The sequence below is a fragment of the Ursus arctos genome, unplaced genomic scaffold (genome assembly GCF_023065955.2).
Source record: "Ursus arctos isolate Adak ecotype North America unplaced genomic scaffold, UrsArc2.0 scaffold_16, whole genome shotgun sequence".
Classification (NCBI taxonomy): domain Eukaryota; kingdom Metazoa; phylum Chordata; class Mammalia; order Carnivora; family Ursidae; genus Ursus; species Ursus arctos.
Window position 1 is genome coordinate 11,892,168 of NW_026622830.1, and position 26,291 is coordinate 11,918,458.

Genomic DNA, 26,291 nt, shown 5'->3' on the forward strand with positions numbered 1-26,291 from the left:
CTTCGCACGCACTAAGCCTCCCGCCGGGTTCCCCCTCCTCCGGGGCGGGCTGATGCCTGCGACGGCCTTGGGCACTGTTAACCCTCCCCCCGCAGTCCCCTCCCCTCAGTCGCGCCCCGCCCGAGCCCGCCGGCCCCGCCGCCGGGGGGAGCTGAGGCGACGCCAACCGGTCAGCCAGCCCCTGCCCGGCCTGAGGGCGGGGGCGCCGGCAGTGCCCCAGGGCCCGGCCCCCAAGCTCGCAGCCCCGAGGTCCCCTCCTCCCCCAACCCTCACTTCTCCTCCTCCTCCCCCCACTCTCATTTCTCCTCCTCCTCCCGGCCGCCCGCCCGGCCCTTCGCCCCGCCCAGTGTCTGCGGGAAAGGAAACCGAAAGTGCGCGGCGCCGGGCGGGGCCGCAGACCTTCCTGGGCCCGAGCCCGAACACCAGTCGCGGCGGCGGCGGCGGCTGCGAGAAGACGCGGCGGAGCCGGGTGAGTGACCCCCCGCCCCGGCCCCGCACCTGCTTCTGCCCGCCGCGACCCCCGGCGCCCGCGCCGCCCGCCACTGCCTCTGCCGCCGCTTCTCCCTGGCGCCCCGTACCCGCCTCAGCATCCCCGCCGCCCCCTCGGTGCCCCATCTCCCCATCATCCATCTCAGAGTCGCAGGTGCCCCCCTCAGAGCCCCATTACCCCCTCGGCGTCTCCATCGCCACCTCTGCCTCTGGCCCCTTCAGCTAGTTCTGCCCCCCACCCCCATCTCTGCCCTCACTTTCTGCCCCAGCCGCCCCCTTCATCTTCTTCTGTCCTTACCTGCCATCACCTCCTTCCACCTCCAGCTTTAGGAGGCACCCTCAGCACCTGCACTCCCCATCCCTACTTCCAGCCGCCCCCCCCCCCCCAGCTGAGCTCAGCCCTACCCTCTTCTTCTGGAGACCCCCCTACCTCCCCTGCCATTCCCGCCCCAGCCTAGCCGTGGCACCTGCATGCCACCTCACGGCCCTGACTCCCTCTCGACGCCCTAATACTTCCATCGGGACGTCCTGGGCTCTTGGATGCCAGTGATTCCTCCATCCTTCTACTACCCTCTCGGGACTCTGGAGAATCCCTCTGATAGCCACCTCTGGCCTCTCATTTCAGTGTGCGCCCCCCCCCCCCCGTAATTACCATTCTCCTCTGATTTGACCCCTCTACCGGCTTGACCATCACTGATTTTCTTCTTCCTGCCCTTTTAGGCCTTGACTTCCAAAGAGACCCACTTTAGTCTGCTTTTTTTCATGGCATTTCCTGTTCTCTCTGCTCCTCCCTTTGCTTTTTTTTCCCCCATTTCTTTTATCCCAGAAAATTTGAGTTTCTATTTTAGTATTTTTAACAAGAGAAAGAAGGCATTTTCTCCTCAGAATTTTTTTTATTAGAAAAAAAAAACAACGGAAATACTGAATCTGCACTTGAGAGCTAGATTTGATATGATGAGGAAAGAGATTCACCCACAATATTGCCAGCAGGAAGGAAAAGGACTCCTTTTTCTGATGAGGATAAAAGCTACTCCTCATATAATGCCAAATCTATTCACAGTTTCCAACTATGAATATTTTAAAACTCAGTGAGAGGGACAGTCTCAAAAATCCCTTTGCTGAGGACTGAGTCACCCACTCTTTCCCTAGCCCCAGCTCATATGATGTGTGTGAGTTGTACTGAGAAGTTCCCTTAAAGGGGCTTCCCTTCCTCTTACAGGATCACTGTCAAAAACCTTCAAGGTAGAAGAAAGAGGGGAAGGAAAGAACTACACATTCCTAGCTGGTCCTAGGGAAACAGCATCCTGTAGAGGCTAAGCCTCTGGTTTTTGAAACGTGTAATTTCCTTCTCTTGATGCAGTAGAACAGAGGGCTTAATCAGTTTGGCTGCGTTCCAAAGAATTCGATAAGGGATAACTGCTCACTAATTATTTACAAATAGAATACTGTAAGCTATAGAGTTCTGTATAATATAAATGCTGGGTGGGATGGTGAATGCATGGTTTTTGGATTAGCAAAAACATACTACTTTCTGTCCTCGCAACAATATTTGTCTGCTTTATGGGAGAGGAAAATGAAACCTAGCAACTGATTAAGTAACTTGGCTAAAGGCATAAACCAAACAGTAGTTTTGAATGGGAATTGATGAACTTCTACCCCAGTGAAGTGCAGGGGTGAAGGAAAGGGGGGGATTTGAAATCATCTAAATTGTGAATTTAACATTTTATATCATATATGGGCATTCACAGAGTTGAACACTCACACGCGTGATTAAATCTGTGTTTAACTCTTAGTTAACAAATCATTAAGATGTAGAGGCAGAAGGATTGGTTTGATGCTATTATGGGTTTTTTTGTGCTAGATGCTGTATTTCAAGGGCCCTGATCTCTCTCAATCTGTGCAGATTTCCAGGTAACTGAAAGTAACGTGAACGTGAAGGAATTCAGGTAACTCAGACATGGAAGACAGAAGACCTTGCTTGGAGGCCAGGCCAAGGAATCCCTATACTAACCACAGAGGTGAGCAAGATTTTCTACCTAATGGAAGGAAATTGAGTTCTGTATCAATGAGCCAGCCCACCTAAGATGGACAGCATCTCTCAAGTGAAGAATGGCTTATTCCTTAGCCATAGCACGAAGGACTCTGAAAAATAAGCAGCCTTCTCCTTTCCCTAAGAGAGCTGATGAATGGGTACATTCACTTTAACAAAGGTAGTGATAAGGTGTCTGAGTTGGAAATAACTGTGGTTTAGAGCAACACCACCCAATAGAAACATAATCAAGCCAAAAATATAATTTTTAATTTTCTAGTAGCATCATTAAAAAAAGCAAAAAGAAATAGGTGAAATCCATTTTTGAAATTTAGTACTAATTTAATAAAATTCAATACCTATTTAAATGAGTATATCCAAATAATGTCATTTTATTGTAATAATTGAATACATATATTTAAATATTATTATCCTAAGGTGTTATCAGTATAAAGAAATTTTAATGAGATATTTACCCTATTTTTGGTATTATGTCTTCAGAGTTACATGTGTTGTTTTACACATCTTAATCAGACTAGCCACATTTAAGATTCTTAACATCCATACATGGCTAGTGGATATGTATGTGATAGCATGTGTCTAGAACCCTAGTCACCAAAGCAGTTAGTTCCAAAAGCTTCACTACTGCTATGATGATTCTGTTTGCTTAGAACTTTCTAAAACAAAACCAAATGGATTCTTGCTTTTCCCTAAGTTTGCAATATGTCATCTGAGTTTAGCTGTGGAACAAATGAGAAAGAACTGTTGAATTTTATTTTGAGCTGTATGAATGTTGGAAGGATGAAAAACAGTACAATTTTTCATTCTCTAAAACATCTAGCCTTTCAGTCTGATCAAAATATTAGAAGGATGACTTTCTTCTGATACTTTGAGAGTTTGAAAAGTAAATAAGAAAGTAACACATAAAGTTTAGACTTTAGTAATACAGTATTTATATTTTATCAAATGTTCCTTTATGTTGTCACATTAAAACTTTCCCTACAAAGTGCAAAACAAAAAGTGTACAAAAATGGATTTAGCATTTGATGTCATGGAGTGGTATGGTCATCTTGAATATGATGTGCATTCGTAACATTTTTATCTTCACATCATTGTATACGATCTTATTTTGTTGTTTTTAAAATCTCCAAGTAATTCTGCTAAGTTGGGTCAGCTCTATCAATTTTATGGGAAAGGAAAGTGAAAAAAACTGGGCTTGGGTACGTTGGCCAAGTTAAGAAATGTGTGGCATATTAAGGAAAACAAGTTCAGCTTCATCCACAGGATGATGCTAACTTTCATGTGCGGACTGGTTGTATCTCCTCCCTCCCCCCAGCAACTTCTTGTCTGCGAGCTGGTAGTAGATGATACTGTGTAGATGAACTTGTGCTTCGGAAGGGAGAAAAACTTGAGTTTCGTTTTTGAGTTTCCTAACACAGAAGTTCAGTTTCATTTTTTAGTTTCCTTTTCAAGTATTAATTAGCTCAAAAACATCTTGGTAAAGGAAGCCCCACCATCCCCTTTGCCAACTAATGCTGGACAAATTTCAAGAAGCATTTCTCTTGTAATTTTATCCCACTTGATGCCTCTGTCGCCTGTGACATAACTGTTTAGTGGTAGAACCAATGACTCTAGAAGTCAATAGGGTATTCCCAATAGAAAAGTATTACTAGTCCTGCTAGTAATAACATTAATAATGAGAGCTTTTTATGTGTCAGGTATTCTAGTAAGTATTTCATAAATATTTAATCTTTACACCCACATAGCTACTTAGGCTTAGAGAAATTATTCGACTTGGCCAAGGTTATACAGTGAGGAAGTATCAAGGACAAGATTTGAACCAGATCTGTTTGGCTTTAGAAATCATGTTTTGGCAATCGTTTGGTGTTGGCAAAAAACTAGAAGCAATGAACTAATCTTTTGACCCTCTGAAACAATCCTAGCTTATGAGGACTAAATGAGATACTAGCAAGTATTTATTCTCTAGCATGTATTAAGCACTCAACAAATGTTTATTCTTGCTTTTTTTAAGTTTTATTTATTTAATCACATCCAGCGTGAGGCTTGAACTCAGGACCCCAAGATCAAGAGTTGCATGCTTTTCCAACTAAACCAGCCAGGTGCCCCAACAAATGTTTATTCTTTTTCCCTTTTGCACCCTCTGAAAAAACAATGTTTCATAATATATACAGCAAGCATAGTAATCTATTTTACATTTATTACATGACTTCATAGGAAATTTTCTCTGCAAAGAAAATCTAAGTTCCTTAGTTGTTTTAGAAAATGAGAGTCTTTCCATTGTTGTCCTATTAGATTTCCTTGCACCTTCATTTTTGTGCTTACCCAGTATTCCCATTGTGTTTAGGGCCTGCGGATGGAGAATTACCACCACCAAGAGCTAGAAATCAGGCCAATAACCCACCAGCCAATGTTCTCAGAGGAGGAGCCAACCAGCCCGGAAGGCAGCCTAGGGCCACCAACCATGCTGTTCCTGTACGGCAAAGAGAAGAAAGGTTTGGGGCTATGGGCAGGAACCCACATCAGGGAAGGAGAAACCATGAGGGGCACACGAGTGATGAACCTAGAGGCCAAAGACGTGGTCAGGAAAATGATGCTAGGCGGAGAAATGGCAACCAGGAGGGAAGGAATCACAGACCACCATGGTCTGATGAAAACTTCCAGCAGTGGCGGACCCCCCACCAGAAGCCTTCAGAACAGCCACAGCAGGTGAAGAAACTGGGCTACAAATTCCTGGAAAATCTTCTGCAGAAAGACCCTTCTGAGGTGGTCATCACTCTTGCCACAAGTGTAGGACTGAAAGAGCTCCTGTCTCATTCTGTTATGAAATCCAACTTCCTTGAGCTCATCTGCCAGGTTCTTCGGAAGGCTTGCAGTTCCAAAATGGACCGCCAGAGCGTTCTCCATGTCCTGGGCATATTGAAGAACTCCAAATTCCTCAAAGTCTGCCTGCCAACTTACGTGGTAGGGATGATCACCGAACCCATCCCTGATATTCGAAACCAGTATCCAGAACACATAAGCAACATCATCTCCCTCCTCCAGGATCTTGTAAGTGTCTTCCCTGCCAGCTCTGTGCAGGAAACTTCCATGCTTATTTCCCTCCTGCCAGCTTCTCTGAATGCTTTGAGAGCTTCTGGGGTTGACATAGAAGAGGAGACAGAGAAGAACCTGGAAAAGGTGCAGACCATCATTGAACATCTGCAGGAAAAGAGGCGAGAGGGCACTTTAAGAGTGGACACCTACACGTTAGTGCAGCCTGAGGCAGAAGACCATGTTGAGAGCTATAGGACCATGCCCATTTACCCTACTTACAATGAAGTGCACTTGGATGAGAGGCCATTCCTTCGTCCCAACATCATTACTGGAAAATATGACAGCACTGCTATCTATCTGGATACCCACTTCCGACTCTTGAGGGAAGATTTTGTTAGACCCCTACGAGAAGGCATTTTGGAACTTCTGCAAAGCTTTGAAGACCAAGGCCTGAGGAAGAGAAAGTTTGATGACATCCGAATCTACTTTGATACCAGGATTATCACCCCCGTGTGTTCATCATCAGGCATTGTCTACAAGGTGCAGTTTGACACAAAACCACTAAAGTTTGTTCGCTGGCAGAATTCCAAGCGATTGCTCTATGGATCTTTGGTGTGCATGTCCAAGGACAACTTTGAAACATTTCTTTTTGCCACTGTGTCTAACCGGGAGCAGGAAGATCTCTGCCGAGGAATCGTCCAGCTCTCCTTCAATGAGCAGAGCCAACAGTTGCTCGCAGAGGTCCAGCCCTCTGACTCTTTCCTCATGGTGGAGACAACTGCATACTTTGAGGCCTATAGGCATGTCCTGGAAGGACTCCAGGAGGTCCAGGAGGAAGATGTGCCCTTCCAGAGGAACATTGTGGAGTGTGACTCTTATGTGAAGGAGCCACGGTACTTGCTAATGGGGGGCAGATATGATTTCACTCCCTTAATAAAGAATCCCTCAGCCACTGGGGAACCTCTGAGGAATGCTGAGGGCTTGAGACATCCCAGAGTGAACATCTTAGACCCCAGCCAGTGGCCCTCAAAAGAAGCCTTGAAGCTGGATGACTCTCAAATGGAAGCCTTGCAGTTTGCTCTCACAAGGGAACTGGCTATTATTCAAGGACCTCCTGGAACAGGTAAGAGAATTTTTCAGAGCTTATGACATCTGCCCTATGAGATAGGCAAGGGAGGCTTGACTCTAGGTTTCTAGAGTATCTTGATTAGAGACCTTCTCCTAAAATGGGCATCAGACTTATCTATAAAGTAGCTGTTCGTGGTGATTTTCCAGTGGGCATCATTGGTATGCATAGTAATCAGAATCACAAGGTTAGAGAAGACTGCTATGGAGTCAGACTTAGGAAGATGCATGACCTTTGCTTCATCAAAGGCTGTATTAATTTTTATTTGATTTTATATTTTTAAGGTTTTTTTAAAAGATTTTATTTATTTGAGAGAGAGAGAACACAAGCAGGGGGAGGAACAGAGGGAGAGGGACAAGCAGACTCCACGCCAAGCACAGAGCCCAACTTGGGGCTTGATCCCACAACCCTGAGATCAGGACCCAAGCTAGAACCAAGAGTCGGACGCTCAACTGACTGAGCCACCGAGGTGCCCCTGATTTTATATTACTTTAAATAATATCAAATACATAATAACAGCACTATGTGCCAAGTAGTGTTTTATATGCTTTCCATGTATCAACTCATTACATCCCCAACAACTCTGTGAAGTAGAAACAGTTCCATTTTACAGATGAAAAACTAAGGCAAAGAAAGGTTGAATAATATGTTGACATTCGTACAGATGATAAGTGACAGACCCGACTTGAACTCAGGCAGTCTGGCTCATTTTGTCCTGGCTCTCCTATCTACCACACCATACTTCTCTTGGCTCGGAGCCTGATGTGAGGCTCGATCTTAGGACCCTGAGATCATGACCTGAACTGAAACCAAGAGTTAGACACTTAACTGACCAAGTCACCCAGGCACCTGTGGAAGGTTCTTTCTGATAAGAAACACCTATATAATGGAAAAATATGCATAATTAAAGAGATACTTTCAAGGCTTAAAAGAGGGGCGCCTGAGTGGCTCAGTCAGTTAAGTGTCTGCTTTTGGCTCAGGTCAGGGAATCAAGTCCTGCGTCAGGCTCCCTCCTCAGTGTGGAGTCTGCTTCTCCCTCTGCCCCTCCTCCCTGCTCATGCACTCACTCTCTCTCTCAAATAAATAAATTAAAAAAAAAAAAGAGGATGTACCAGTTTATACTCCCACCAAGAATGAACTAATGTTCCCATTTCCTTATATCTTTTCCAATATTGTTATCGGTCTTTTTTGCTAATCCGTTTTTGCTGATCTGCAAGTTTAAAAATTTTGGCCCATTAGTTTTTATGTTTTTGGTTTGTTTGTTTTAAGATTTGTTTATTTAGAGAGAGAGAGCGCGTGTGCACATGTTGTGGGGGTGGGGGCAGAGGGAGAGAGATTCCTTAAGCAGACTCCCTGCTAAGTGCAGAGCCCATGTGGGGCCCCAATCCTAGGACCCCAAGATCCTGACCTGAGCCAAAATCAAGAATCAGTTGTTGAACTGACTGAGCCACCCTGGTGCCCCTATTTTTTATGTTTTAATAAAAAATTGTTCAGAAGTTTTAAAAAGTCTCCACCATTCTACTCAGTTCCCGTCCCTAAAGCAAACAATGTTATTTTCTTGTTCATCCTTCCAGAGATAATTATGAATATTCAAGCAAATGCACAAATTGAATATAGTTATTACCCTTTACTATTTTCTTTTTTTTTTTTAGATTTTATTTTATTTTTTAAAATTTATTTATTTATTTTAGAGAGCAGGGAGGATGGGTAGAGGATGAGGGAAAGAAAAACTCAAGCAGACGCCACACTGAGCACAGAGCCCAATTCAGGGCTCAATCTGATGACCCTGAGATCATGACCTGAGCTGAAACTAAGAGCTGAGTGCTTAACCAACTGTGCCACCCAGGCGTTCCTTATATATTTTATTTTTAAGTAATCTCCACACGCAGTGTGGGGCTCGAACTCACAACCCGAGACCCAAGAGTCACATGCTTCACCTACTGAGCTAGCTCCTCAGCACCCCACCCCTAATTTTTTTTTAACCCACTGTGCTAGAAACACTCTTGTGCATGTGGCTTTGTGCACTTATAAAATATCTTGGTGATCTTTTCGTATTCGTTCGTAAGTAGTAGCTCTTGTTTGTGACTGCATAATATTCCAGACAATGGAATAATCTCTTTAACCAGTCCCATGTGGAAAGATTTATTAATACAAATAATATTTCAGTGAATAGCCTTGTTTGTGAGTCATTTCATATGCAAACAAAATAAATGCAGAAGAGAAATTCCTAACTTGATCAAAGAATATGTAAATTTGTAATTTTTTAAATTTGAATTTAATTAGCCAACATAAAGTACATCATTAGTTTCAGTTGTAAACTTGTAATTTTAACAGATATTGCTAAATTGCCCCCTAGAAATATATATCACAGTGGTTAATATGTATTTGTTTAATGAAGGATGAGATTAAATATCCTTTCTTGAGTTTATTAGCTATTTATATTATTACTTCTGTGGAGTAGCTTCTTTTCAAATGGCTTATTGATTTGTAGGAGCTGTTTTGTTTCAAAATCTACATGTTACAGATAATTTCCCTTAATGTTATCACCTGAAGTAGGACTCTTTAGTTCCAAGTATAGTAATAATTTCAGGCTTGCTTAAGTCACACACCTAAATGGTTACTAGGAAAGAGCATACGTGAGGGGGAGGTAATAAAGGAGTCATTTTTGAGGTGGAAATCCCCAAAACTACCCATTCTAAGGGGAAGGAAGTAGGAGGAGGAGAGCAAATATTGAATTACAGAGATTTTCTTTCCTCCTGAGGTATCCTTATCCATCCAGTCCTGTAACCAGAAACCTAGTTTTCCTTTTCTGCTTCCCACCCTAGCCAAACCATCATCAAGTTCCAATCAATGTTGCCTCTGAAGCTTCTCCCCAGTCTGCCTCATTATCTCATCTCTACTGCTGAAGCCGAGCCTCAGTTTTTACTTACCTGGAAGATGGCAACCCCATCCCTAGTTCTACTTGCCCACTCTTAACTCAGTTTTCACTTCCCCAGGGAAGTCTCTTCTAATCTCATTGACTAGGCCAGAATCCCAATTATATGTTTTTTGGGTACTGTGTATTTCTCATTTCCCACCTTTATGATTTTACATTTGTTTTTGTGAGTAATTATCTTTTTCTTCTACAAGTCTGTATGTTCCAGGACGATAAGAACCATGGTGGTTTTACTCACTATTGTATTTCTTGCACCTAACCCAGTGCCTGATGAGTATTAGGTGCTCAATACTTATTATTTGAAGGAAAAAAAGGAAGGAAGACATTGTTATTTATCCTGCTACACTGAAATCTTTGATTTTCTTGTATTGCTTCCTTACTTACTCTGAGTTTTTCGAGGACAGTGGCTACCTTCTCAGCCTGACACAGAACAATAATTTACCTGTTTGTAGACTTAATTATTGGCCATTTACTAATGAGTCTGTAACTCTAACTTCAATGTTGAAATTTGTGAGTTTTCCCCTCCTATCACAAAGGCAAGTCTACTGTGATACATAGAAATCATTTCTAAACAATTTGTTGCATGAGGGTACTGGCTAAAAAATACCTTATGGTTGTGAAAAAAATACCTTACAGCTGTGAAAAAAGGGGGGATTCTTTTTATGTGCTGATAGAGAACTATCTCCAAGGTACATTCATTAAGTGAAAAAAGCAAGATGTAGAATAGTGAAAATAGTCTGCAGCTATTTCCATGTAAAAAAAAAAAGGTATGGGGCACCTGGGTGGCTCAGTCGTTGGGCGTCTGTCTTTGGCTCAGGTCATGATCTCAGGGTCCTGGGATTGAGCCCTGCCTGGGGCTCCCTGCTCAGCAGGGACCTGCTTCTCCCTCTCCCTCTGCTGCTCCCCCTGCTTGTGCTCTCTTTGTGTCTGTCTGTCTCTCTCTGTCAAATAAATAAAAATAGAATATTTAAAAAAGGGGGGGAAGGCTAGAGAAAGACTATATTCTTATTTGTTTGCATTTGCATAGAATGACTAACTCTGGAAAGTGGCACAAGAAACTGGTAATACTGGTTGCTTCCAAGAGAGGAGCTGCATGACTGGGGGCAGAAGAGCATGGGGGCTTTTCGTAATATACCCATTTGTGTTTCTTGGATTTTAAATCGTCTCCGTGTATGACTTTAAATTTTTTAAAATAATAATTTTCTGTAAATAATTAGTTACTCCTTCTAAGAAGTCTTTAATTTTTTTAACTCTCCTTTTTCCTTGTTTTCTAGGCAAAACCTACGTGGGTCTAAAAATTGTTCAGGCGCTTCTAACCAACGAGCCCGTCTGGCAAATTAGTGTCCAGAAATTCCCCATCTTGGTTGTATGTTATACTAATCATGCTTTGGACCAGTTTCTGGAAGGTAAGTCTAGGCAAATTTGTTCTCCTTCAAGACATTAATAATTGAACTATCAGCAACTTCAGTAGCTTTTTATTGTCTTTGAACTAAGTCCATAGTGCTTTCCATGAGCTGCAAGGCTGTGTGTGGTCTGCTCCAGACTAACTCTTGAACATTATCTCCTACCTCTTCCTTTGTTCTCCCTAACTCCAGCAACACCAATTTTCTTCAGTTCCTCCAGCTTCTCCCTTGGACTATGCTGTTCCCCCCTCCCTAGAAGGCACTTTTTCTCTCTCCCTCTCTCTCCATCTTGACCTCATCTAGCCTGGTTGGCTCCAACTCATTCTTCAGGTGTCACTTAAATCTCTCTTCAGGTAGACTTTCCCAGTTGCCCCCAGACACGGGGTCTCCTTTTGTATTTTTTCTTCAGAAACTTAATACGTATGTAACAATTTATTATATGTGTTTCTACCCTAGACTCTAAACACTATGAGGGTTTCGGCCCTGTTTCTTGCTATATTCACAGATTCTGGCACATACTAGGTACTCAAAAAAATACTAATTGTATTAATAAATGAGTAAGTATATATTTTTCATTTTGCTTATAATACTATTATCCATTTTATATCTTCCTTTAACCTAGATTAGATCTTTTTTATTCTTGGGATCTCAGCTTAAATATTAGATCCTCAAGAATTGGATCACTACCCCACGTAAACTAGGTAAGGGCCCCTGTTACATACTTATACCATCATGGGCTTATAGTCTTTACTGTACTTATTGCTATTATGATAAATTGTTTAATGTGTATCTTCTCTGCCAGACTGTGAGACATGAGAACAAATTAGGAACTGCATCTGTGCTTTACATGCTATATCTTTTTTTTTTTTTTTAAGATTTTATTTGTTCATTTGACAGAGTGAGGCAGCGAGAGAGGGAACCCAAGTGGGGGTGGTGGGAGAGGGAAAAGTAGGTTTCCTGCTGAGCAGGGAGCCCGATGTGGGGCTTGATCCCAGAACGCAGGGATTACGGACCCGAGCCGAAGGCAGATGCTTAACTGAGCCACCCAGGGGCCCCTTACCTGCTGTATCTTAAGAACCTAGCACAAGCCTGGCAAATAGTGACCAATCAGCAAATACCTGTAGAGTGAGTGATAGAGAACATTTACTAACTGCTTACCTTGTGCCAGGACCTGCCTGGGAGCTATACAGACACTCTCTCATTTATCCAGACCATAGCCCTATAAGGAGAGTATTTCTTTCTTCAAATCACAGATGAAGAACTGGAGCTCAAGTTAAGTAACTTGCCACAGTTTACATAGCAATAGTGGTGAAGCCAAGATTTGGGTCCCCAGTTGTCTGATTCTAAAGCCTATGTTCTTAAGCACCTCACTACTGCTCTGCAGGTCGTTTCATCTCTGGGGTAGATTCCTGTAAGCACCAGTTTGTTCTCTAAGGGAACAGCTGCAACAACATCCCAAACACATGGAGCTCTCTCCTGAGAGAATCCTGCATGGCTCCTCTGACCTCTGCTGTGCTCTGCCTTATTCCACAGGCATCTACAAGTGTCAGAAGACCAGCATCGTGCGGGTAGGCGGAAGGAGTAACAGTGAAATCCTGAAGCAGTTCACCCTGCGGGAGCTGAGGAACAAGCGGGAGTTCCGCCGCAGCCTCCCCATGCACCTCCGGAGGGCCTACATGAGTGTGAGTTCCGGCTTGGGCTAGCCGAGATAGTTCAAGGTGGCGATATGCTAGAGAGCAGTGTCTCTCTAGGGACGATAAGGAGGCACTCCGCAGAGTGGTGAAGGACCCAGGTTCCTTCCAGCAGTCCACTCTGCTAGTCCCATGGAGTGACCTTTGCCCTCATAATCAAGATGGAGAAAGGACAGAAATGGCACACCACCCCTCCCAACCCCTGCCAGCGCCTTTTAAGGCCACTTCCCCAAACCACCAGCAGCCCTTGCTTACAGCCCATCCTCTAGCTGGGCAGCAGTGTACCCAGACAAAACTCTACCAAGAAAAGGAGAGAAGTGTCTGCAGCAGTATTCTTTTTTTTTTTTTTTTAAAGATTTTATTTATTTATTTGACAGAGATAGAGACAGCCAGCGAGAGAGGGAACACAAGCAGGGGGAGTGGGAGAGGAAGAAGCAGGCTCATAGCGGAAGAGCCTGATGTGGGGCTCGATCCCATAACGCCGGGATCACGCCCTAAGCCGAAGGCAGGCGCTTAACCGCTGTGCCACCCAGGCGCCCCTGCAGCAGTATTCTTGGCCTGTTTTTCTGTTGTATTAGTTGTTTCCTTTTACTGGTTGATGGGCGTCTTTTAGATATTTTAAATAGTAATCCTTTGGTTTTGAGACCACAGTAATGTGTTTGGAAATTGTTTGTTGACTGGTCTATTTATTAATCTCTCTTCTTGCTGTTCCTGTGTTAGCTCTGTTTTCTCTCATGGGAGGAACTGAGTTCAGGGGATGGTGGTACTTCCTCATCATTTCTTTCCCTCTGTTCTTGGCAGATCGTGACACAAATGAAAGAGTCAGAGCAAGAGCTGCATGAAGGGGCCCAGACCCTGGAGTGCACCATGCGCGGTGTACTCCGGGAACAGCACCTGGAGAAATACATCTCCCCCCAGCACTGGAAAAGCCTGATGAATGGACCAGTACAGGTAGGGGTCATGCTGGGGCCTCTAAGCATCTCTCTTGCCACAGTACTTGGAGCGAGTCTCCAGCAGAAGCAGCAATCCAAAGCATTCACTGTTTTAATAATCTGACGCTGCCATAATGTGAGAAGTACCTTTTAATGAGGGAGAGGTGGCCGAGTGTACTAGTCAAGCCTGAGTATACTAGTCAAGAGCAAGACTCCGGAGCCAGCTTGCTGGATGTGAATTCTGGTTTTACTCTAGGCAGGTTACTTCATTTTTCTTTTTTTTTTCTTTTTCTTTTTCTTTTTTTTAGGTTACTTCATTTTTCTGTGCCCGCTTCCTCTTTTATAGAATGGGGATGATAACATTAAGCTGAACCATGTAAAATTGCTAATATTTGTAAATTTGACTTGCAAAAATGGCAGTTTCTTACAGACCAATGAAATTCTTACGGGATTGTTAGTTGGATAAGCAAGTTAATATTTGTAAACCACTTAGCTTAATTAGTGTGCTATAAGCAATTGTTAAATAAAACAAAATCATAACAAGGGAGCCTCGCACATCTAGAGAGCCTTGACGTCAGCAGACCTAAGTCATACACACTGACTGTGTGCCTTGGCCAATGTGGTCCTCAGGTGTCTCAGCAGTCAAACAGGGGCAGTAATAATGCCTGCCTTTGAAGGATATTCTGTGAACTAACTGACATGGTTTCTGTAAAGTGGCTGGCCAGGAACCCAGTGAAATGGTAGCTGTCTTATCAATGAGTTGGTGACTTCTAGGGTTACAAACCCAGAAGCCTGAAAGGGTCAATCAAGATCTATAAATGACTAACGCCGCCTAGATATGAGACACTGGAAAGTAGAGAGGGCTTGGCAGACTGGAAAAGAAGTGGTCGCAGTGCACTTGGAGCCATGTGTTGCTGTTCTCGAATGCAGGCTCGTTGCTGCCATAGATCCTGATTTTATCGAGAGGGGAAATTTTTATTTTTAAAATTCTGTGCAAGTCATATTTAATGATCCAGTAGCCCAAGGGTTGCCAACTTACAGCCTCTAAATTTTAAGGGAACTACTTTTGATCCTTCACAGAAACCTTTACGCTGGTTGTCATAGAATTCTTATGACTGATAATTATTCCTTCTTCAGGACAGCGAATGGGTTTGCTTCCAGGGCTGGAAGCATTCCATGATGCTGGAGTGGCTGGGTCTGGGTGTCGGTTCCTTCACCCAAAATGTTGCTCCAGCAGGACCTGAAAATACAGGTAAGAGTGCATGTCTACCTAGAATCACATCTTAAGGTAGACTATGGTAGACCAGAGAATAAAACTTAAAAGTAATACCTAGAGTATATAAAGAGCTATAATCAATCTGAGAGAGACAAGTCATAGTTTGATAGGCAAATAAATAAAAGACATTTCATAAGCACATCACAAAACAGGAAATTCTGATAGTCAATAAACATATGAAGGCTCATTAGAAAAGAGAGGAGCTAAAACTACAATGAGATGGTATCACACACCAGATTGGCAAAAAGCTATAACCCCGCACCAATAAGAATGTGGAGCAGTAGGAACTCTGCTAATGGGGATATTAATTGGCACAACCACTTTATAAAAATAGAAAAAAGAAAGAACTCAAATGTTCATCAACATTTGTACAACAGATGGATCAATTACTGTCCATTCAGATCATGAAATACTGTACAAAATGAAAAGGAATGACTCACAGTGTATATGGTAATGTATGAATCTCAAAAACAGGCTGAATGGAAAAAGCAAGCTGTAGGAAAATATATACAATACTATTCTGTTTGTATAGAGCTCAGAAAGTGGGGAAAAAAAAAAAGCCAAAACTAGACAATGTGTAGTTTAGAGATGTGTCTACATTATATATGTGGTTAAGGTATTTTAAAAGAAAGGTGTGGGGGGCGCCTGGGTGGCTCAGTCGTTAAGCGTCTGCCTTCGGCTCAGGGCGTGATCCCAGGGTCCTGGGATCGAGCCCCACATCAGGCTCCTCTGCTGGGAGCCTGCTTCTTCCTCTCCCACTCCCCCTGCCTGTGTTCCCTCTCTCCCTGGCTGTCTCTCTCTTTCTCTGTCAAATAAATTAATAAATAAAATCTTTTAAAAATAAAAAAATAAAAGGTGGGGGGTGAGGTTGAGCAATAAAATTCAGGTTAGACAGGCCCACAAAGGTCTTCAAGAAATGGGTGATTTTCTCCTTAAATTGGGTGTGAGGTACCCGGATGTTCATTTTAAGAATTTTTATTATCTTTTAAATTGCCCATTTACGTTGCATACCTCTTTTGTGTATTTGTATATAAGTAAAACCTTTCTTATTTTTTTTTTTTTTTAAAGATTTTATTTATTTATTTGACAGAGATAGAGACAGCCAGCGAGAGAGGGAACACAAGCAGGGGGAGTGGGAGAGGAAGAAGCAGGCTCATAGCGGAGGAGCCTGACGTGGGGCTCGATCCCATAATGCCGGGATCACGCCCTGAGCCGAAGGCAGATGCTTAACCACTGTGCCACCCAGGCGCCCCAAGTAAAACCTTTCTTAAAAAGGGATACATTTAGGGGTGCCTGGGTGGCTTAGTCGGTTATGCGTCTGCCTTCAGCTTAGGTCACGATCCCAGAGTCCTGGGATTGAGCTCCATGTCTGGCTCCCTGCTCAGCAGAGGGTCTGCTTCTCCCTTTCCTTCTGCCCCTCCCCCTGCTCCTTCTCTCTCTCTCTCTCTCTTGCTCGCTCTCTCTCAAGTAAATAAATAAAATCTTAAGGGGGGGATACATTTACATGGTATTTAAAAATATAACAAAAAAGTATCTAAGTCTCCCTCCCCTAACTCTCATTTCTCCCAGCTTCACCTGCTAGAGGTAACCACTTAAACCCCTTGAGAATGTCTTCATGCATCTGAGCTCTTGTAAGTGCCCTCCGCTATTCTTGGGCTTTGAGTTTCACTGCTGTCCTGCCTGCTTTCCTCCTAGCCCAGGCAGAAGGGGAAGAGGAGGAAGAAGAAGGGGAAGAGGAAGGTTCGCTGATTGAGATTGCAGAGGAGGCTGACCTAATTCAAGCAGACCGGGTGATTGAGGAGGAAGAGGTGGTGAGGCCCCGGAGGCGGAAGAAGGAAGAGAATGGGGCAGTCCAGGAGTTGGCTAAAGTGCTTCTGGCCATGAGGCTAGACAACTATGGCCCCGGAATGACAGCTGGGCAGGAGCAAAATGCCGGAGAGTGGGAGGTAAACTCACTTGCTCATGGCCTCTGGAAGCCAGCCCTAAGAGAATGGGAAATGGGAGTTCAGTTACTACTGCCAGGTGGGTGGGGGTTAAACTTTTCTGAAACAGGCCTGAGAACATGTGTTCTGATGAGAACTGCAGCCCCTTGTTTTCACCTACTTCTATTACAACAGTGTATTCACCTTGTCCTCACAGTTAATTTGCCCATTTTACAACCTAACCATCATATAAGGTGGGTTCAGTTCCAGAGAGTATACAAATTAAGGCCTTTCAGAGGGGCCGTGGCAAGAAATTCCAACTTAGAAAAACAGGAAGCAGGTAACCAAATGCTTCTCTTGAACTTTTGGAAAAATGCTTCACATGTGGGTCAGATCAAACATGTGATCTCAGTGCTTGGTGCTTTCATGGGTATTATCTTCTCAAGTACAAATGAGCCTATGAACAATACATTAAGACTTTAGAGAATTCAAGTAAAGTAGAATGAAACAAGCTGTACAGCCTGGATGGAATACGCATCCTTCATTCACCTTGGAATTTGATGTTTCTCTTAAAGCCGGAATGGTGTGAACACCCAGACTTTCCCTCTTGTCCTTCCTTTGGTAGAAACAGTTGGTCCTCAGAATTTACCGTGCCTTGCTATGACAGTAGAGGACTGGATACTCAAAAAAACATTTTCTGACCCCCACTGATGATTTAAGGGACTTTCAAAGGCAACTTTGACTGGATGCTATTTTCACTGATCTGCTAGCTTTGAGCCTGATCTTCTAGTTGAGTTCAGCATCACTGTACGTGATGGATGGAGTCTGATCCCAGTACGTGGAATTATGGATTGGGCAGCTCTCTGCCACATGGCCTTAGGAGTTGATCTGTTTGGTTTTGAAGTGGGGGGAGGTACATAATATTGTGACATCCATCTTTCATGCCAGTCCTTCTAAAGGCTCATGGCCTCAGACTTAGTACAGAGCCAGGGGAGAGCACTTTCCCCTAAATGGTCCCTTTCGCCCACTTGTTGAAGGTACTATGATGGTGTTAAGACCATCTTAGCAGGCCCTGGATGGCATTCAACAAGAAAGACTCACGTCTGCTACTTTTGTGACATTTTTTAGGAATGAGAAATAGAATGTGGTCAAAAGACATTCAGTGATAACTAGTGTCAGCAGTATTCCAAGTGCTTTCCATGTGTTTATTCCTTCAGTCTGTTCAGCAGCCCTGCGAAAATGTACCATTAGTATTCTCATTTTATAGAAGGGGATGCTGAGGTACATAGAGGTTGAGTAACTTACTCTAGGTCCCACAACTCAGTAAGAGGTAGATGGGGCTTTGAACCCAGGCAGACTGGCTCCAGAGCCCTCATTGGGCCACTCTGCGGTGGAGTATGTGTTGGAAGAGTGTGAGACATTCAAAGAAGTTCTTCTGAGGTGGCAGCTTCTTTTTTTAATTTGCTCCCACCTTGGTCTTAGAACTGGGCCCGTGGTAACCCTGGCTGGTATTAATGTCCACAGACCCAGCGCAGCCAGAAAAAGAAAATGAAGAAGAAAGTGAAGGTTGAACTTCGTAAACTGAACACCATGACCGAGACTGAGGCCAGTGAAATCCAGGATGTTTGGCAGCTGGACCTGAATTCTCGATGGCAGCTATATAGGTATTATGCTCACTCCTCACCCCTGCCCCCCAGCCAGCCCATGTTATTTCCCCAAGGGATTCTTTTTCTTTTTCTTTTTTTTTTTTTTTTAAAGATTTTATTTATTTATTTGACAGAGACAGAGACAGCCAGCGAGAGAGGGAACACAAGCAGGGGGAGTGGGAGAGGAAGAAGCAGGCTCATAGCAGAGGAGCCTGATGTGGGGCTCGATCCCATAACGCCAGGATCACGCCCTGAGCCGAAGGCAGACGCTTAACCGCTGTGCCACCCAGGCGCCCCCCCAAGGGATTCTTTTTCTGTTCCTGGAACATAGCCCCCCCCCCCCCCCCGCTGTCGCTTCACCCCGACCTTCAGCAGTGTTAACTAATGATTGGTTGCATACCCCCACTGTGCTGAGTGCTAGGGGTGCAGCCACGGGATAAAACAGACACTAGGCTCTACCCTTACAGAGCTTAAAGTCTATCCAGGGAGACAAATTAGTCAATTGCACAAATAAAATGTTACAAGTGGACATAAACGCTAAGAAGGAAAGGAGCAAGGAGTGCTAAGAAGATTAACATGGGATCTGAGCTGGTCTGAGATATCCAGGAAAGTGACATCGGAGGCAAGATCTGAAGGATTAGTAGACATTAACAAAGCCAGCAGGGAATGGGGAACAGATGAAATTACGGGGACCAGATGCGTAAAGGCTTGACCTGGGAAGGAGTATGGCCATTTGAGAAATGAACAGAAGGCAGCCAGCATGTCTGTGGCTTAGAGAGAAATGGGACGTGAGGTCAAAGAGGTGGGCAGGGGCCTGACCTCAGGGCCTAATGAGGCAAAGACGAGGAGCCTGGATTATCAAAAGCCACTTTTCAAAGTGTATTGAAAAGCTGTTGGAACGTTTTACAGCAGAGTAGCCTAGTGAGCAGAGTAGTGTAGTGACACGATCTGTTTTAGTTGTAAACAAGACTCTGGAGCATTAGGGGAGGGGCCTCAGGCAGGAGTGGGGCAGGGAGAATTTGGGAGAGATTCTTGAAGCTTTTGAAGTCCCTTACTTGCTTCCCAATAATTAACATCTTTTCTGTATCCTACTCCCCTCCGTAGCTCCTGGCCACCTATGTACGTGTCTCTGCACATCTTTTTTGTTGGGCATTTTGGACTTTTGGGTCCCAGTAAACCTGGGTCTTTCCTTCCTCTCTCTCTCTCTCTGGTCTGTAAGCTCCTCAAGGGTCTAGGTTCCACTTCATACACACCGAAGGGGGTTCCTCCACCTTCTCAAAGAGCACACATCTTCCTCTCTCTGGTTCTTCACATTCTTCAGGCTGTGGCTACAGATGTACCAGGCCGACACCCGCCGAAAGATCCTCAACTATGAGCGCCAGTACCGCACATCAGCTGAGAGAATGGCTGAGCTGAGGCTCCAGGAAGACCTGCACATCCTGAAAGATGCCCAGGTTGTAGGAATGACAACCACAGGTAAGAAAGCATGGGGAACTTTACCTGATCCAGGGGTCCACTCCTGGTGCCAAACTCCTATCAGACTATCTAGGACAGGTAAAGAGGAGCTGCTTTAGTAGGTTAGAGGGAAAAGGCCATGAGAAGCTACTGAAAGCAAGCTGTGTTTAGGGAAGTGATAGTAAAATGTACCCACTTGTTCCTGCTGCGTTCGGAACCCCAATAATGACCGACATGGGTGTGATGCTCTGGAGACCACCCAGCCGCACTTGTGGTCTCATTCAGGGGTGTGCGCAGCCCTGGCTGAATGTGAGGGCTCAGTTGTCCCAGGGTCCAGTGCCTCAGCTCAGGGAGCCTCTTCTCTCTTGACTCCAGGTGCTGCCAAATACCGTCAGATCCTGCAGAAGGTGGAACCTCGGATTGTCATTGTGGAAGAGGCTGCTGAAGTCCTTGAGGCCCACACCATTGCCACACTGAGCAAAGCTTGCCAGCACCTTATTCTGATTGGGGACCACCAGCAGGTAGGGCAGGAGCCCCTAGAAGATGAAGAGAGATGACTGAGGGGTGCACTCAGACAGAAGACCCCGGCCTCTCTGCTTCACCAGTCCTCAAGCTTGGTGGCTTTCTGTGATTCTTTCCCTCACTTTCCACATTCAATTTAAGAGCAAGTGCTCTTAGATTTGGGGTATATTTCAGAGGTGGTTTCATTCATTTTCTGTTCTCTGCTACTTTTATAATCTACAGTGTCCTTTTAAGTGGACTAGTCAAACAGTAAGCTCCCAGTTCCCCTACTTCCATTTTTGCTGTCCTCTAATCCATTCTTTATAAAGGAGCAAGTGAATATTAAATAAATAAATAAATCAGATCATGTCACTCTACAGCTTGAGACCCTCCAGTGATTTTCCATTGACTTAATATAAAAATCAGGCTTCTTAAAGTGGCTTACAGAGGCAAATAGTCTCAGGTTCAGCCTGCTTCTCTGACTTCTCCTATCACCATCTCATTTGCCCACTGTGTTCCCACCCCTGCCCTCCTTCCTGCTTCCTCTCATGGCTTGCTTTTCAAATGATAGGCACTTCCTCCATGCTGGCATCAACTCAGATGTCACTCTTTACAGAGGCCTATTTAAAGGAACTCCCACCCCTGGGCACTCTGTTACATCACCCTTATTTCTTGCCTTCATGGCCCTCTGGCTCTTTATCCTTAAGCTGTCAGTACTTAGAGCAGTGCACTTAAAAAACATTTTGATGGGTGGGAGGATGGATGGATGGATAAAATGTGTCAATACAGAGTCCTTAGACTTGTTTCTTTTCTCAGCTGCGCCCCAGTGCCAACGTGTATGATCTAGCCAAGAATTTCAACCTTGAGGTATCCCTCTTTGAACGGCTGGTGAAAGTAAACATTCCCTTTGTCCGTCTGAATTACCAGGTGAGAAGCTGAACTTCTGTTATTACCTTCCAAATGTCCAGGAGAAGTCTCCTGGGAGCCTGCCAACTGCCAGTAAGAAAGGTCTCATAAAAGTAAAACTGGTTTAGTAATGCAATGACTGTCAGACTTCTTTTCTGTTTCAAAATAGCACAAGATCAGCCTGTGTTGAGTTTGTGTTGGGCAAAGGAGCTGTTTACATTCTGCCTATTCTTTTCACATTACCTCCAGATTTTCCACCAGCAACCTAGCCTTTAGGAAACTATCTATTTGTTCTCTGCCCATGTTTCTAATGACATATATATCTTGTTTCAGCACCGCATGCGCCCTGAAATTGCCCGACTTTTGACCCCCTACATTTACCAGGATCTGGAGAATCATCCCTCTGTTCTCAAATATGAGAAGATAAAGGTGAGCCTGTCCTACCTGATCTTTCTGTGATGCTATCAACAACCTAGAAGGCTGTCTTTCCTTGGGAGGGAGAAGTGTTTTCAGAAGGGACTAGAGCCCGCTTTTTTTTTTCCTTAATTTTTCCTTTTCAGATTTTATTGAAGAGAGCGAGAGAGAGAGAGCATGAGCACGAGCAGGGTGGAGGGGTGGAGGGAGAAGGAGGCAGGCTCTCTGCTGAGCTGGGAGCCCAATGCAGGACTCGATCCCAGGACCCTGGGATTATGACCTGAGCCGGGACAGACACTTAACCGATTGAGCCACCCAGGCTCCCCTAGAGCCAGCTTTTTAAAAAGCTGGTTATTAAGGGGAGAGATAATAATAGAAGTTGAGAGATAGAGATGTGGGTTTTGAATCCCAGCTCTGCCACTTAGTAGTAGCTTTGTAACTTTTCAGCAAGTTATATACCATTTCCGAGTATCAGGGTCTTCTGTACGGTGAGAATAATGGGTACTGCCTTGTTTTGAAGGAGATAATGTGTGTAAAGCGGTCACGGTGGTGTGCTTGTAAGTTAGCTGCTCCCTCAACATCTTCATCATCATAGCTGCTATTTCCCGGACTATAATAGTTGGATTGTGGATGGCTGTTTTAAATATTTATATCTAAACAAATGTGTTGAAAACTAAAATAGACAAATTTTTTATCTGTTTCCCTACTTGCCATGGTCCCAAAAGAAAGCACATGGTGACTGACTCCAAAGTTAAAGATTGTGGTGCAAAGTTCACAAAGAGCTTTGCAGGGTCTCTCCCTGGAATAGGGTCAGTGGCCAATACATGTGGAGATAGAAAAAATTGCACGAGTGAACCTCCTAACGTATCACTTCTTTTCCTTTCTAGGGGGTCTCTTCCAACCTTTTCTTTGTGGAACACAACTTTCCTGAACAGGAAATCCAAGAAGGCAAAAGCCATCAGAATCAGCATGAGGCTCGCTTTGTGGTAGAACTGTGCAAGTACTTCCTGTGCCAGGAGTACCTGCCCTCCCAGATCACCATCCTCACCACCTACACCGGGCAGCTCTTCTGCCTGCGCAAACTCATGCCAGCCAAGACATTTGCTGGGGTCAAGGTCCATGTGGTTGACAAATACCAAGGAGAAGAGAATGACATCATCCTCCTCTCACTGGTGCGGAGCAACGAAGAAGGCAAGGTGGGTTTTCTCCAGATATCCAACCGCATCTGTGTGGCCTTGTCCCGTGCCAAGAAGGGGATGTACTGCATCGGAAACATGCAGATGCTGGCCAAGGTGCCCTTGTGGAGCAAGATCATCCATACTCTTCGAGAGAACAATCAAATCGGCCGCACGCTCCGGCTATGCTGCCAGAACCATCCCGATACCCACACCTTAGTATCCAAAGCTTCTGATTTCCAAAAAGTGCCCGAAGGAGGCTGCAGCCTACCCTGTGAGTTCCGGCTGGGCTGTGGGCACGTCTGTACCCGTGCCTGCCACCCCTATGATTCCTCACACAAGGAGTTCCAGTGCATGAAGCCATGCCAGAAGGTCATCTGCCAGGACGGGCACCGGTGCCCTCTGGTTTGCTTCCAGGAGTGTCAGCCCTGTCAGGTGAAGGTGCGTAAACTCATTCTTCGGTGCGGCCATGAACAAATGGTTCCTTGCTCCATGCCTGAGTCAGATTTTTGCTGCCAAGAGCCTTGCCCCAAGGTCTTAAAATGTGGGCACAGATGCAGCCACCCCTGTGGTGAAGACTGTGTGCGGTTGTGTTCGGAAATGGTCACTGTGAAACTCAAGTGTGGGCACAGCCAGCAGGTGAAGTGCGGTAATGTGCAAGACCTTATGTATGACCTGCCAGTCAAGTGTACCACCAAGTGTGGCACCGTCTTGGACTGCGGGCACCCTTGTCCCGGCTCCTGCCACAGCTGTTTCGAAGGGCGCTTTCATGAGCGCTGTCGGCAGCCCTGCAAGCGCCTGCTCATCTGCTCACACAAGTGCCAGGAGCCGTGCATCGGCGAGTGCCCACCCTGCCAGCGGACCTGCCAGAATCGCTGTGTCCACAGCCAGTGCAAGAAGAAGTGTGGGGAACTGTGCAGCCCCTGCGTGGAACCCTGTGTCTGGCGCTGCCAGCACTACCAGTGCACCAAACTCTGCTCTGAACCCTGCAACCGGCCCCCATGCTACGTGCCTTGTACTAAGCTGCTGGCTTGTGGCCACCCCTGCATTGGTTTGTGTGGGGAGCCATGCCCCAAGAAGTGCCGTGTCTGCCACCAGGAGGAAGTCACCCAGATCTTCTTTGGCTTCGAGGATGAGCCTGATGCCCGCTTTGTGCAGCTAGAAGACTGCAGCCACATCTTTGAGGTGCAAGCCCTGGACCGCTACATGAATGAGCAGAAGGATGATGAAGTTGCCATCAGGTTGAAGGTGTGCCCTATCTGCCAGGTGCCCATCCGTAAAAACCTACGGTACGGAACCAGCATCAAACAGCGGCTGGAAGAGATTGAAATTGTCAAGGAAAAGATTCAGGGCTCAGCAGGGGAAATTGCAACCAGCCAGGAACGACTTAAGGCCCTGCTGGAGAGCAAGAGCCTCCTCCACCAGCTGCTTCCTGAAGACTTTGTGATGTTGAAGGAGAAGCTGGACCAGAAAAATCTGTCAGTGAAGGACCTGGGCCTTGTTGAGAATTACATCAGCTTCTGTGACCACTTGGCTGGCCTGTGGGATTCTCTGAAAAAGGTGAAGGTCTCAGAGCAAGAGAGAGTGGGGATTCGACTAGAACAGGTCCATGAGTGGCTAGCCAAGAAGCGTTTGAGCTTTACCAGCCAGGAACTCGATGACCTCCAAAGTGAAATCCAGAGGCTCACGTACCTGGTGAACCTCCTGTCCCGCTGCAAGATAGCAGAGGGGAAGATGAAAGGTAGCACAGCAGAAGAGGTCTACAGTGTCCGGAAGATCCTTGAGAAAACATCTAAGTTCACCCAGGAGGATGAACAGCTTGTGCAGAAAAAGATGGAAGCTTTGAAAAACACCCTTCCCTGCTCTGGCCTGGGCATCTCAGAGGAAGAACGAGTGCAGATAGTCAATGCTATGGGTTTTCCTCGTGGCCACTGGTTCAAGTGTCCCAATGGCCACATCTATGTGATTAGCGATTGTGGGGGAGCCATGCAGAGGGGCACATGTCCTGACTGTAAGGAGGTGATTGGGGGCATAAATCATACTCTGGAAAGGAGCAATCAGCTTGCTTCTGAGATGGATGGAGCCCAGCACGCTGCCTGGTCTGACACAGCCAATAACCTGATGAACTTTGAAGAGATCCAGAGGATGATGTAGGAAGATGGCGCACTGCTGCCTTGTGCCTAGCCACGTCCTGGCTGGGGTCGGCTCCCTTGCGAAGGAACCGAAGTTTGTTTTTTACTATTGTCCTTTAGTCTTAGCACCTATTTAAGGATCCACTTTTAGGGGTTGCCCACATTTGTTTCTAGATTTCCCCTGCGCTAGAATAAGCACTTTACCTCCAGAACTGAGAGCAGAGTTAACAGATTTCTTCTCTTTTTTTCTCCTGCAAGTTAGTGGACAGGCTCCCTGGAGCACGTTTGGGGCTTCCAGCTCGGGCTACCTACTGGTATCTCTGGGTCCTGACTCAGTCAGATGTTTTTTCTGCAGTGCTCCGGGGCCACAGAGTATGAACTCAGTGAAGCAGACTCAATTCTAATTGCCAGGCCCTAACTTGTAGACTAACTTTAATTCTAATAAACAGAGGTCCAGAGGAGTTGTTTATGAACTGCTTATCCTTTCAAGGAGCACAAAAATCCCTCCCACCCTTCTCCTTGGGCACCCTCACTCCCGGAGACGGAGGCATGTGATAAGACAAAGACTTCAGTGACTAACCCTGACCGTTACATAACTGAGAGTGGGAAAGTTGTGACTACCCACAGCTGGGGGGCTTATGCAGCAGGCCCAGGCCAACTAAGGAGTGATCCCATACCCTCTCCTATGACCGGCACTTTGGGATGGTGGAGGTTTCTTTGCAGAAGTTCAGTAGTAGTGCTGGTTCCCCAGGGCCCTGAATGGAACTAAACTTAACATTTGGTACCAGCAGCACCTATCCAAAGTGTGACCCTTTGTCCCAACACTATTACAGCTTTTGCCTGGGCAGGGTTAGCATGCCAGCAGCTTCTGCAGGCTCCAGACCCATGCCAGAAGCCAGCCCCCAGGCCTGCTGCCTGCATACATTTTCCCTCAGTCCAGTGTTCCTAGAACAGACACTTAGGCATCTCAGGTCTTTCTAATGTTGGTGAGAAAAATGTCCTTTTCCTATGTATGCATATCCTTTTTTGTCTTTACTATGCACTTTAGCCTATAAAGCCAATTAATAAAAACGATGATTGAGAAAATCAATGGTCCACATTTGTCGTCAACTGTTAGAAGCAGCTCAAGCAGCTTGAGACAGTGAGGATGGGATTGGAGGCACTGCCTACAAGGAGGCCGGTCCTGTTTCTGTGGTGTGGGGTTT

At 45.3% G+C, this 26,291-nt stretch overlaps 1 protein-coding gene across 1 annotated transcript; it reads left to right on the plus strand.

Moving 5' to 3' along the window:
- Window positions 1-26,172, plus strand: ZNFX1 (zinc finger NFX1-type containing 1). The gene is made up of 14 exons (XM_026503702.4): window positions 1-469; window positions 2,393-2,507; window positions 4,884-6,695; window positions 10,908-11,039; window positions 12,570-12,718; window positions 13,529-13,678; window positions 14,797-14,911; window positions 16,631-16,881; window positions 18,382-18,521; window positions 19,825-19,979; window positions 20,334-20,479; window positions 21,276-21,386; window positions 21,699-21,794; window positions 22,667-26,172. Exons 2-14 carry the CDS (start codon window positions 2,447-2,449, stop codon window positions 25,106-25,108), a joined length of 5,760 nt encoding a protein of 1,919 aa, XP_026359487.2. The 5' UTR covers window positions 1-469; window positions 2,393-2,446; the 3' UTR covers window positions 25,109-26,172.
- Window positions 26,173-26,291: the final 119 nt, after the last annotated feature.